This window comes from Lactuca sativa, chromosome 2, assembly GCF_002870075.4.
Source record: "Lactuca sativa cultivar Salinas chromosome 2, Lsat_Salinas_v11, whole genome shotgun sequence".
Taxonomy (NCBI): Eukaryota; Viridiplantae; Streptophyta; class Magnoliopsida; order Asterales; family Asteraceae; genus Lactuca; species Lactuca sativa.
Genome location: NC_056624.2, coordinates 187,919,131 through 187,931,973, shown reverse-complemented (window position 1 = coordinate 187,931,973; position 12,843 = coordinate 187,919,131). Strand labels below are relative to the sequence as shown.

The 12,843-nt window shown below is 33.8% G+C and overlaps 1 protein-coding gene across 1 annotated transcript; it reads right to left on the bottom strand.

Moving 5' to 3' along the window:
- Window positions 1-11,684: 11,684 nt before the first annotated feature.
- Window positions 11,685-12,374, bottom strand: LOC111888960 (uncharacterized). The gene has a single exon (XM_023885095.3). The coding sequence runs from the start codon at window positions 12,173-12,175 to the stop codon at window positions 11,966-11,968; it is 210 nt and encodes a 69-aa protein (XP_023740863.1). The 5' UTR covers window positions 12,176-12,374; the 3' UTR covers window positions 11,685-11,965.
- Window positions 12,375-12,843: the final 469 nt, after the last annotated feature.

Below are 12,843 nucleotides of genomic sequence, written 5' to 3'. Positions count from 1 at the left end.
ATGTTGCACTCTCTTGTCGCATGTCTCAATGACTCAAGTATTTTCACATCATGAGGAATCATCCCTCACATCGTGAGGGTCAAATTGTCTTGTCATGACATTATAACCTCACATCGTGATGGTCAAAATTTGATCATTGACTTGACTTTCGTTGACTTTCTCAAAATAGCAATGTACTTTTATCTAAACTTCAAACGGCCATAACTTTCTCATACGAACTCTGTTTTCGACGATCTTTATATCCACGAATTCCTCTCAACATGCTCTACAAAATTCCTCAATTATCTTATGCTAAATATCATTTCCTAATTTAAAATAATTTTATGCTCTATTTCTCCTACTCGCCTCATATCATTTTATATCTTCTAAAATGATATTTGGTAACGAAAGACATGTATTACAATTCTTCACACCGTTTACGAGTAGTTCCAAATCTAATCAAAGTGAATATATTGTTTAAACATTAGAGTAAATATTAAAATTGCCAATGCGGAAAACTCTGGTGGATGCAGTGCAGTGACGTCGGACCCTTCCCTTTCATACCGGAAGTACCTGAAACCATAAACATAAAATCGTAAGCACAAAGATTAGTGAGTTACCTAAAATACCAAATACCATACATACAATAGAGATTGTTATGTGCCAACCATAGTCTTGCCATTATGTCACGAGTCGTATCATGGTCTTCACTTGCCAGTCCGAGGGCCAAAACCCTAGGTCTTACAGACAAGTGCCAAGAGCCACCTCCTGGTCTTCCATGCAAGTATCACAGAGACAACTAGTATTTTACATATAATTTCCAAGTTCCATACTATGTGTTGGATTAATGTCTAAGTCCATAACTATAATTGGTAAGACTTGACCCGACTCGGCATGGTCCATTTGGGTTGCATGGCATCATGCATTTGGATAGACTATAATGAGAGAAATAACACTTAAGGTTGGTTAATATATTATAAGTTCTAATATATTAATAAGATTATTTAATTAGTATTGATCAAGAATTAATCTAGGATTAATTAAGTGATCAAAATAAGACTAATTAAATATATGGGTTGATTGTGTAAATCATCCATACTTATATAGTGGGCTAATGCTCCATGGATTGTAGAGTTGGGCTAAAACCCATAAGATGCTCCATGGTGTATTTGAACCCATGGATCCAAGGAAATGGAAAGCCATGACAATTAGGGTTGACCCTAATTGTGACATTATATAAAGATCTTATTCTTGGGAAAAATCGGCCACTATGAGTGATAGAAAGGGCTAGCCGATTTTATGAAGTGTTCCAATTTCTCTCAAGTCATTCCATGTGTATTTGGTGTTGTGTGAACCATTTGAGGTGTCACACTTGGGGCACTAGGTACTCAAGCTTCATGAAGATATTCTACATCAAAGAGGTATGTAATTCTAACTTAATATATTCATATGAATCAATGTTATTATGCTAGTTAGGATGAATACCTTGGAAAGTTCATATTTGCATGTATAATAGAGAAAACATTGATCCAAGGTATTTAGGGTTGCATGTACACTTAGGAGTGTTAGAATGCTCAAAACTCAACACAATGGTCTTACATACAATTTAATGGGAGCCATGTCCAGGTCTTTCATGCAAATGTTAGGGGTCACCGCACTGTCTTCCTATATAACATAAACTAGTAGGCTGACATTGGTGCCTTCGACCCCTGAGTACAGTGAGGAGACTCACCTGAATCACAAAGCCGACTAACACTCAGCTCCAAACCATGCCGACTACAACTAACAACTCTCTAGCCAAATGATCAGTGCTAAATACTTCCTAACAATCCACACAAGGCAAACCCTAAATCTACCTTCTAAAATAGAGATTGACACAAATTCAATCCAAGCCAAAAGTCAACGGTCAAAGTCAAAGTAAACAACCCAATATGTCAATTATTCAGCCTCACGTCGTGACCAACCCTTGGTCACATTGTGAGAGCTCACTCGACCCGATTCTAACTCATCTCGACTCAACCTAGCCAACTCGGTCAAGAAATATCACTTGAGTTGACCTCACGACGTGAGCAACCTTCTCTCACGTCGTGAGCCTCAAAATCTTGACAGAAACGAGATCATTCAACCCTTAGGTTGTGAGACCCTATGTCTTACATCGTGAGCACAGTCTGAAGCCAAAAATCCAACAATTTAAGTCCTTAATCCATTAAGCCTTTTACCCTAACTTTCCAGAAGGCCTTATAACTCCATAATACACTTAAAACTCGATGTTTTATGGGCATGTATGTCCAATACATGTCTAGCTCTCATTTGGGACCAACATTGAAGAGAAGATCATCCAATTTTCCTGCAAGGTTCCAAACCCCAAACATTCACTAGATCTGAACTTCATGGCACTCTAAAGACCTTTATAACCTATAAAGTTGCCAAATTTATGGGTTCCATTCATTCAAACTTGCTCAACCAGGGAGAAAAGTGGTAAAAACACTTAGATCTAGCCACAATCAACAATAATGGTGGAAGCTTTGACACTTACAATGGTCCAGAAGCAATGTGAGGCGATGATGATGATGATTCCTTGCAAGCATCTTCCAAAGATGACCTTCTTATTTTTCCTCTCTTCTTCTCCGAACTAAGAAATACTCCAAAATGGCCAAGAACCAAGCAAGAGATAAAGGTTAGGATTTTCTGAGGTGAAAAAGGGTTTGGAAGATGATAAGGATCCCTAAAATGGGTTTAAATGTGCTTAAATACGAAGGAAACCCTAAAAGATCATGGGATTTGGATTCATCAGTTCTCACACCGTGAGCCTTTATGTCTCCTGTTATGAGACTAGTCCTGAAAAAAAGTTCCATATAAACCCATCTCATGTCGCGAGCCTCTATGTCTCACATCATGAGGCTCCTTTTCTTCTAAAATCCAACTTTTTGACTCCTTGAAACCCTAATTCGATTCATTCAAGAAAATAGGTGTTACACATGACTTCAAAATACAACCAAACTTCATACCCAAGCCACAAACTACACCAAATTTCCTAGAGATTTATAAAGTTACAAACTTTATGAGATTATGGGACAAAGCTCAAGATCTAAAAACCTAAAATGATAAAAAAAAAAAAAAATCGAGTATAGGATACCTATAAAGGTCCAGAAGAGTGCCAAGATGAAGAATGGAAACTTTTTTGTTGGATCTTAGCTCATTACTTCCTCCTTCTTCCTTCAATAGCTTCCAAGAACACCAAAAAGAGCTTCAACAACGGAGGAAAGAGATTAGGGTTTCTTTAACGCTTGAGGAGGTTGATGACGAGCTAAACCTAGTAATTAAGGTATTATAAAAGTCATAATAGTTTTTTTTCTCAACAAAAGTCAATTAGAAATACTTTTAGTAAAAGTATTAAGCTAAGAGGAGTGGTGTCGGAGATGCCAACCTCAACCTCAACTACAACAAGGTTTTTCCGAGGTAGATGTAACGTTCGGGATTTATAAGCCACTTGAGAGCATTTTAGTGTTGTTTTGGTGTTTTGGAAGAGAAAGAAGTTTGAAGAAAGAGCAAGAATTTAAAGAGAGATTGTAGATCCAGGAGATTAGCACCATTTCTGACTCATTTCAATCGGGGAGTCATCGGAGCAGCTGTTAGAGATTCCTTTTCGTGATATTCGACACTCAGATTTATGAGGTGGGTTACCTTCCAGTAGGAGTGGGTCGAAGGCACCAATGTCGGCCTACTAGTATTGATTATAGTTGAGATAATTGTCTTTGTGATAATTGTCTGGTATGCCACTATCTATTATGCTTTATATGCTAGTATGTTGTATTATCATTTGGTAGTGGTAGGGGTGAAATAGTACCCGGTTACCGGTTGAAGGAGATCGAAGGGGAAGCCAACACCCAGATATGCTAGGCAGTATATGATATATATGTATATGCTAGGGTATTATATGGTAGCAGTAGTGGGTGAAATAGTTCCCGGTTACCGGTTGAAAGAGACCGAAGGGGTAGACCAACACCCAAATATGCTAGGCAGTTACCGGTTGAAAGAAACCGAAGGGGAGTCCAACACCCAAATATGCTAGGCAGTTACCGGTTGAAAGAGACCGAAGGGGAGGCCAACACCCAGATATGCTAGGCGTTATGTGATTATTTGGTAGGTGATATGATGGGGTAACTCACTAAGCTTCATGTTTACGATTTACAGTTTTGGTTTCAGGTACCTCTTCTTCGAAGGGAAAGGAGCCGACATGATTACAACGCATCGTACACTCGATTTTCCGCACATGAGAGTCTTGGGATTTGTACTCTAACATTATTTTCCTATGATATGTTTTTGAGAGATACTGGCATATGGTTTTTCATGATATGAGATAACATTGATGGCATTTTCAGTAATCTGTTTTATGAATCTTTAAATTCAAATTGAAATTTTTGGTCTTGAATGTTAGGATTTTACAGTAGAAATAAGAGAAGAAGAAGAGGAAGAGTAGGGAAGAAAAGAGAATAAGAGAAAAAGAACTACATGATGGGAGAGGAGATGAATGAGAGAAATTCGAAAAGGAGCTACCGAGTTGGGGATGACACATCGACATGTCGAGTTGGCAAGGCAGTGTGCACCAAGCCAGGTCACCTCTGTCGAGCCCCTTTACAAGGCCACCGTAGGCAACCTTTGGAAATATATAACATGAGTTGGTTCAATGAAGAACATTTTTAAACCATAGATATAAAGAAGCAATCTCACGTGTTAAAGATAAAATGATCAAGAGCAAAAAAACATAGGTTGTATATTTAGAGGTTGGATGCGCATGCACAGGGTCATAAAAAAATAACTCGTTTTTTTTAATGATTATGATATATTTATTATCGAAAAAAATGAATATACCAAAAATTTTAAGTTTTTATCATCCTTCCATAAATATTAGTATTGATATATTAAAATATGTTTTAGAAAAAAATATCACATCGTTTTGTTGTTTTTTTCACTATTTACATTTATATTTGTAATTTTATACTATTCAAAGATGAGCGAGAATTTTGAAGAAAAGCAACATCTTTTAAAAGGTACTAAAATTTATAAATTTTGACATATTTGTTTTATTTTTTTCCGATAGAAAATAAACCTAAATGTAAAAGAAAACAACAAAACGATTGGTTTTTTTTGGAAAAAATTCATATATATATATATATATATATATATATATATATATATATATATAAAAGTGATGAATTTTGGTTACTTTCAAATTTCAATAAAATATTAACCATAAAATAAAATAAAATAAAATTGTTAATATGATGCATGCACGTCAGAAGTAAGTTATAAAAACGTATGGATATGATTGGTTGTTTTGTTTTAAGGTTTAAAAAGATTACACATTGAACTTTTACTTATATAACATTAGGAAATATTTTAAATTAACTATTTTATTTTAGCATAAACTAACTATCTAGACATCTAATTAAAGACATCAAAGGACTTTCACTCCATCTGTAAAAGGTGTTCTTTTTTTGAAGACCGAGAGTTTAAGTTTTGTTTGGGCGTTAAATGGAATTTGGAGTATTTTAAATTGACGGTATAAAAAAATCTTAGGAAAAACTTCCATGATGCGTTTGAACTTTATAAATTTTATTGAATTATCACATTTTTTATTTTTTTTTCATATATCTTTACCATTTCTTTTACAATACATTAAACTTTACAAACTATAATGTAACATATTAACAAATTATATTTATTTGTTTATTATTATATATTTTTGTCTGAAGTAACATAGTAGTATTTTGGATTTTTCGGATTAAAAAAAAACCTAATTAAAAACATCTATAATATAATGCAATGAACTTTATAAAATTAAATGAATTATCACATTCTTATTTATTTTTGCATATAACTTCACTATTTTCTCTACAAAAATTTACAAAAATATAATGAAAAATATTAAAAAGTTATACTCATTTGTTTATTAAATTATATTTTTTGTTTCATATTTTTCTTATTGAACATTCAATAAATATTGAATTTACAAGAGAACTAGAAACTTGGATATACGGGCATAAACATAGTTGTAAATAGCTTAAGTAAACGAAATTACAATTTATCCGGCAAGTCTTTATTTGTTGAAAAGTATTGATGATATTGACATTAGGAACTTGTAAAAACACAATTTTCACAACAAAATTGACCAAACAATCCTTTAAAATGTGTCATGCACCTCGTAATGTTTTTAGAGCAACTGAAACATCAAAACTACTTTCTTAGTTAATACTCCAGTTTTCAAGAAAAAAATGTTTTTAAAATGTCTCATGCACCTCGTATTGTCGTCTCAAGAAAAAAAGAAAAAAAAAAAAAAGGTGTTTCATTACATATCAGAATTTATGTATTCTTTTATAGACCCAATTTCAATTTCAAAGTCAGCCATGTGAATTTTGATGACTCACAAGAAAATATACAACTTTTCTGACCGACGTGAAAATCTCACTATCGTTGATATCGTAAGTGACCTCAGGGTTGGTGATTGTATAACTGAATGACTCAATGGTTAAATTTAGAAGTTGGAACTTGGAAGAGATAATTCGTGAATATATAATTACCGATATTAAGGATTTTGCTCTAAAGGAGCATTATAGGTCATTAAATAACATCCAATTTTTGAAAGAGAATATGACTTGTGAAGGTAATTAACTTTTAAATTTATTCACATCAGGGTAACTATTTTTTTTTTATATATTTAGGTAACGAACATTTTAAAAGTGTTTACATATAACCATTATGACCTGCTGTAGCAGGTTATATCCGTTCATAATTGTTATATGTGAACACTTTCAATAAGTTTGTTATCTAAATGTGAACAAAACGAAAAGTAAGAGTAAATTGCAAGAGTGATCTCTATGGTTTGGGGGAATTTGTATGTTTGGTCTCTAACTTATTTTTTTAACTCGGATGGTCCCTACTGTTATTTTTGTTGCGCGTTTGGTCATTGTCTTACCTAAAAAGACTACTATATCTTTATTAATTTATTTTATTATTATTTTTTTTTTATTTATACATTTATTTTTTTATATATTTAAAAAAATAATAGGCTCCACATATTTGTATCGCCTCATCCTAAACCCAAAACCATATTTGAGAAATTTAATCTGGATCCCACCGGTCACTATCTCATATTTCATCTTCCTCAACTTCTATTCCATTTCCATCTTTAATGATATCGACGTCTACACAATCCCTTCTTTTTTTTTGGTACTTTAACTCCGATGAACCAACACCACAACCTACTACCTCTTCATCGAATTTTCAACCACCACAATTCAATGCATCACAACTTCTATTTCGTTTCCATCTTTTATGGTATTAGTTCGCCGGAGTTGAATGATCAAAAAAATAAGGGATTGTAAAGACGGCGATGTCACTAAAGATGGAAAGAAAATAGAAGTTGAGAAGGATGAAAGATGAGATGGTGACCGGTGAGACCCAGATTAAATTTCTCAAATGTGATTTCAGGTTTAGACATATATATGGGGTTTATTAATTTTTTTAAATATATAAAAAAAATAAATACATAAATTAATTAATTAAAAAATAAATTAATAAGGACACAATAGTTTTTTTAGGTAAGACAAGGACCAAACATGCAACAAAAATAAACAGTTGACCTTCCGAGTTAAAAAAATAAGTTAATGACCAAAAATATAAATTCCCCCAAACCATAGAGACCATTCATGTAATTTACTCTTTCTTTTGGTTTTGTTCATGTTTGGGTAATTAATTTTTTATAAAATGCTTAACAACTTAACTTCCGATTTCATTTCAATGCAATTGATAACACGGCGGAAATTTATCTTAATCTGAAGAAGAAAAAAATTGTTTACCAAAACCTATAATGAGTATAATCACATGCTAAAAGAAATCATATAAAAAAACATTACCAGTTGCAATTATTGTAGTTCATTGAACAATATCTAATATTATGCCAATCTCATCGGTGTAAATATTTTAAATTATATGTATGTGGTCATACAACATTCAGCGCTCGTCTAAATTGTTGTCGACGTACTCAACACAAAAAATATCCGATCAACTCTAGCAATTACAACATAACGGTGTCAAGTTATCTCGATGATTTAAAATAACGAATATTACTAATAAAAATAGTATAAAATTTATGTAATATTTGATTTCAAATAAATTTAAAGAAAAAAAAAAAGACGAAGAAGAAGAAAACGAGTAAAAATGAATTATTAGCTGGAAAGCACTACCGTTGATCTTTGATTTCTGAATCGATGGAGGAAAAGAAATCCTGCGACAACCAGCAAAACGATGCCTGCTATTCCGCAAACTAAGCTGGACACTATTAACACCTTCCTCACGTGATCTCCACCGCCTACGTGGCAACTACTCAACGACGGATCACTGAAGTTTTTCGCCTCTGGTAGTGGCTGTGTGGTTGAAGAAAACCCGCCACCGAAGAACGATGACATCTGCGGAGAATCTGCTTGGGCCGTTTCCGGCGACTCTGCCTCGTTAGGTAGTCCGTGACCCGATGGCCGGAGTTCCTTACTGTCAACAATCGGAATTGCGATAAGTGGTAAGCAGAGCGCCATTACTATGCCCCAGCGCCACCAATTCTCCATCTGCTGTTATGTTTCCGTTTTCCTACTCCTACTTTTTCTTCCCTTTATTTCCAAGTTTTTGTCACTAAGTTATTTTCAGGTCTCTCGGGAAACTCTTAAATAAACATTACTTTCCAAAGTTCCTAAATAATCCTTTACTGTGTTTAAAAACAAAAGAAATTAAATATCTTCTATAAGATTAAATACTTTAGTGTGAGTTTACTCGTTTTATTAGGAATTATTAAATTTATATACAATTTCAATTTTAACATCGTGTTTATTTTTTCTCAGTTAAAAACTACGTTGTTGTTGTTGTTGTTGTTTTTTTTTTTTTTTTTTTTTTTCAAATTTAATTGAACAATGATCTGTTTCGGTGTTTCATTTTTTCACTTCCTAATTAGACAAAAAATTGATGTAGCTTCCATATATGATATCTTGGTAATTTTAGTGTCACTAGGACATTTTGTGTAATTGAAAATTACATGTGAGCTAATCGTAATGTGTACTCTAATATATGTTCGGGTATGTGCTGTGTGCATGTATGTATAAGATCGAATTACAAACCGATTTAACGACAAGTCGAGGGCCCGAGGGCAACGCCCCAGGGTTCGGGTTTTTCGAAAGGGCAATACCCCTTTGGCGGGGTCTAGGGGCAGTGCCCTTGGTTGGGGATACGCTGATGGCCAACCCTAAAACGGATGCCGACCAACCCTAAAACGAAACCCTACATATCGTTTTCTAGATTCGTAAGTGTCCTCTTGTGATTATCCTAGGTTAGATTTCTTGTAACTCAGACATAGGGTAGAAATATCAGTTCGGAATGTATTTATACAATCCAGATCTCCACTATAAACCCTACCCACTTTTCTAACATGATATGAGTTGGCAAACTTTAAGGTTAAATTGAATTGACCTAGATTTGAGATTTGTGTTCACTTTCCTTTAATTCTTCTTTTTTTTTTTTTTCTCAGAGAGCATCACATGTACAATGGTTTTCTAAGATCGTTCAAGTGTTTCATCATCCCAAAGTCTTGTAACGTCCTAAATTTTCAACCAAATTTAAAATTTTTGAAGCATAATTTAAACAACTAAAAGCCATATTTTATAAAAGTCTCAAAAACATAATACAAATGCAAGTACAGTCACACCACGACTTTGCCTTCTCACCAGAACAACCTGAAAAAAAACATTTAAATATATCGAGTAAACACAAAGTTTAATGAATTTCCCAATACACTACATATTTCGTTACACATACGTTGCACATAAAAATAAACGCTTACGATCTCATCGTGGGCATGTAGGCTTGCGGTCTAACACCATTCCGCTATCATCCTATCGGGCATGTAGGTTCTCAGTCATCATTACATCGAACTTGTAGGCTCCCAGTCATCATCCGATACGAAGGCATATGATATCATCATACGACCTTCCGACTATCATAACCAAAGATACTCTAGTGTAATCATAAATTCGTAAAATAACAATACACATACATCCAACCACATAAATGACATATAATGTCACACGTACACAAGTCTCCACAAACAAGTTAGCTAACACAAACCACCTAAATTCACCATGAGACGTAGTTTATTAATTATTACCGATTAGAGATCAAACATCGGTCCAAAACTAATGCCCATTAAAGTTTGAACCAAAAGTCTAGTCAAATGGTTAACTGTCAACATGCCGTGGCTCGCTCATGGTCGCATTGCGACCACTAAAGTCCAAAATTGTCACGATCATTCCTTCACTTCGCGACTGGACCAAGGGTTGTCGAGTCACGTCTATCATACGATTCATGCTCTTCTATTAAGTGTTTAATCCGTTCCGGGTAGTTTTGCAAATTACACTATTATGGGTAAGTGATAAATTTAGAACTCTACTCGTTACTCTAGTGGCAATCCCGACAGAACTTCCATAAACATTTCTGGGAATTATTTTATAATCTCTTTATCTTTTATCGATTTTTCCTCATTCGTTGTATTAATTACATAAGCTAAATAAGAATTACACCCTTTATTTAAGCATTTTCTAGCTGTTTCCATGCTTATAATTCGCGAATTAAAACTCTTGTTGTCTTCGTAAATTAAAATTGGCTATCCCTCTAACATTTTGACTTTTACAAGCTTTCTCACCACAAATAATCTCAGCTTGATTTTTGCTCAACCAGTCCATTCCTAGTATAATATCAAACCCACCCAATTTCATAGGTAAAAGGTTTAAAAATGACTCCACCAAACTCTACCTTTACATCTCTATATTCTTGACTAACCAAGACAAGATTTCCCTCAGCCACTTCCACTACTATTGTTGAAATAAGTTCAAATAAAGATAATCCAAAGCTTCCTACCAGCGACTTTTGGTTGTAGCTTTTATTAATTGGACAACTGAATTTGTGTTTTTGCATGTAAAACGTTCATCTTTTGCTTTGCTTTTCCAACTTGTATCTTATCTTCCTACTAAAAATCCACTCAAAAAATGTCTTCACTTTTTATGATCACTTATATTTAACTTTTTAGATGTTTGGAGTCAAATCAATATTTTTTAAATTATTAACATTGAGTTACACTCTTTCCGAGTTTCGTATAAGTTGACATGAATTAGTATATCAGATATACAATGCATGTTTGGGGTAATGAAGCATGAGGATCGTATTGGAGTTGGGATCCAAAGGAAACTTAGGCCTTTATTCCCACTATTTGTGTTTATAATGCCAAAACTCTTATTTTGGAAGCAGAGGTGAGAGCTACGTTTGGATTTCTTGAAGATGAAGACTCCATCACATTTTTCTAAGGTTTAAACAAGGACAAAATGGTAATTGGCTTCCCTTATAATAAGCAATGAAGCAACTTATTAAAAAACTAATCAATCAATTTCAAACACCCCTCTACAATATGCTATTCAAATTAAGGTAATTTCGGTTGTGATTTTGTCCCCAAATATGTATAAAAGATGGTGTAGAGGTTGAGGTTAATTACATATTGCACCTTTTTGCATTCAAGCTCTTCTCATTATGGTTTTGTATGACAAAAGTAACAATCGATCTTATCAGAAACAGATTGAGCTGAAAATCATATGATCGCGATGGATTACAAAGAGTAGATAGAATGCTACATTGGATCGATGATGTATTTATATATATGAAATGAAAACAAACAAATAAATATGTGATGAGGAATTGATTCCCTAGAAATGATGATAAACGTATTTTTAAGGGAAAACCGATAAAAGCAGGAAATCAGCGAAGTTCACGGAGACATGTAATTGAATCATAACATTATCCAATCCAATCCAATCCTGATGAATCCAGAAAACTTAACTATTAACTATCTGGTGATGAAAGAAGAGAGTATTACACGAGAATTAATTTGGGAATTATATCAACCGAGGTACATATGGATCCCGACTGCTAACAAGAAGATGCAGATGAGAGCAAAATAGATAACGGAATGAACCAGAATTGAAACACCGCTGGTCTTGAAATTACCAAACTCCACCATCTTGTTGTTCCCCGGTATCTGAATCAGCAGTCCCGGCGTAAGCAATATGAAGAGCACCACCGCCACGAACACCGGTCCCCAATCCGACATTTGTGTAATTTAAGGCTTAGGTGCTCTCGATCTATTTACTTTTCTGTATATCTGTACAATCTGTGAGGGTGTGCGATTAGTGTATATACAGTCGGATTTTAAGGATCAATAGTGGAGGAAGAGACAAGATAGGTAGCACCGCGGAAGGGGAAAAGTGAACGTTAGATTGCTTACTCAAGTTATTCCGATTCAACATATGAATCCCACTACGAATGGGGTTTGGTGAGTAGATATCGAATAACTATTATAATTAAATTAATAAGTTATGATAGATCCCATATCTTTATATTATATGTTGTGGGAGAATTTAAAATTTAGATACGATATTTATTTATTTATTATTAATAATTATATTTTGATTTTTCTATAAATGATGTTATTTTATTTTTTGTAATGAACGGTTAATTGAATGGTAAAAGCAATCGAGTATCTTGTTTCTCTTAATTTAGTTTCCAACTTTTTTGTTGCCAAACATGTCACAAACCTAATGTTGCATACTATTTTGGTCAGTCGATGACACATTGATTCGGCAAGTAACTTGAATGAAACCAATTTAATCACCCAAATTGTCAACAAAAATGGCAGTAGATTATTGTAACTTGTATAACATAAATATATATGTAACAAAATTATGTAACATCGTGACACATGTAACTTTTGGTTTTGAT

What these genes read in the sequence shown, in the direction of transcription:
- LOC111888960 (XM_023885095.3), bottom strand. Translation starts at nt 12,175, where the DNA reads ATGTCGGATTGGGGACCGGTGTTCGTGGCGGTGGTGCTCTTCATATTG.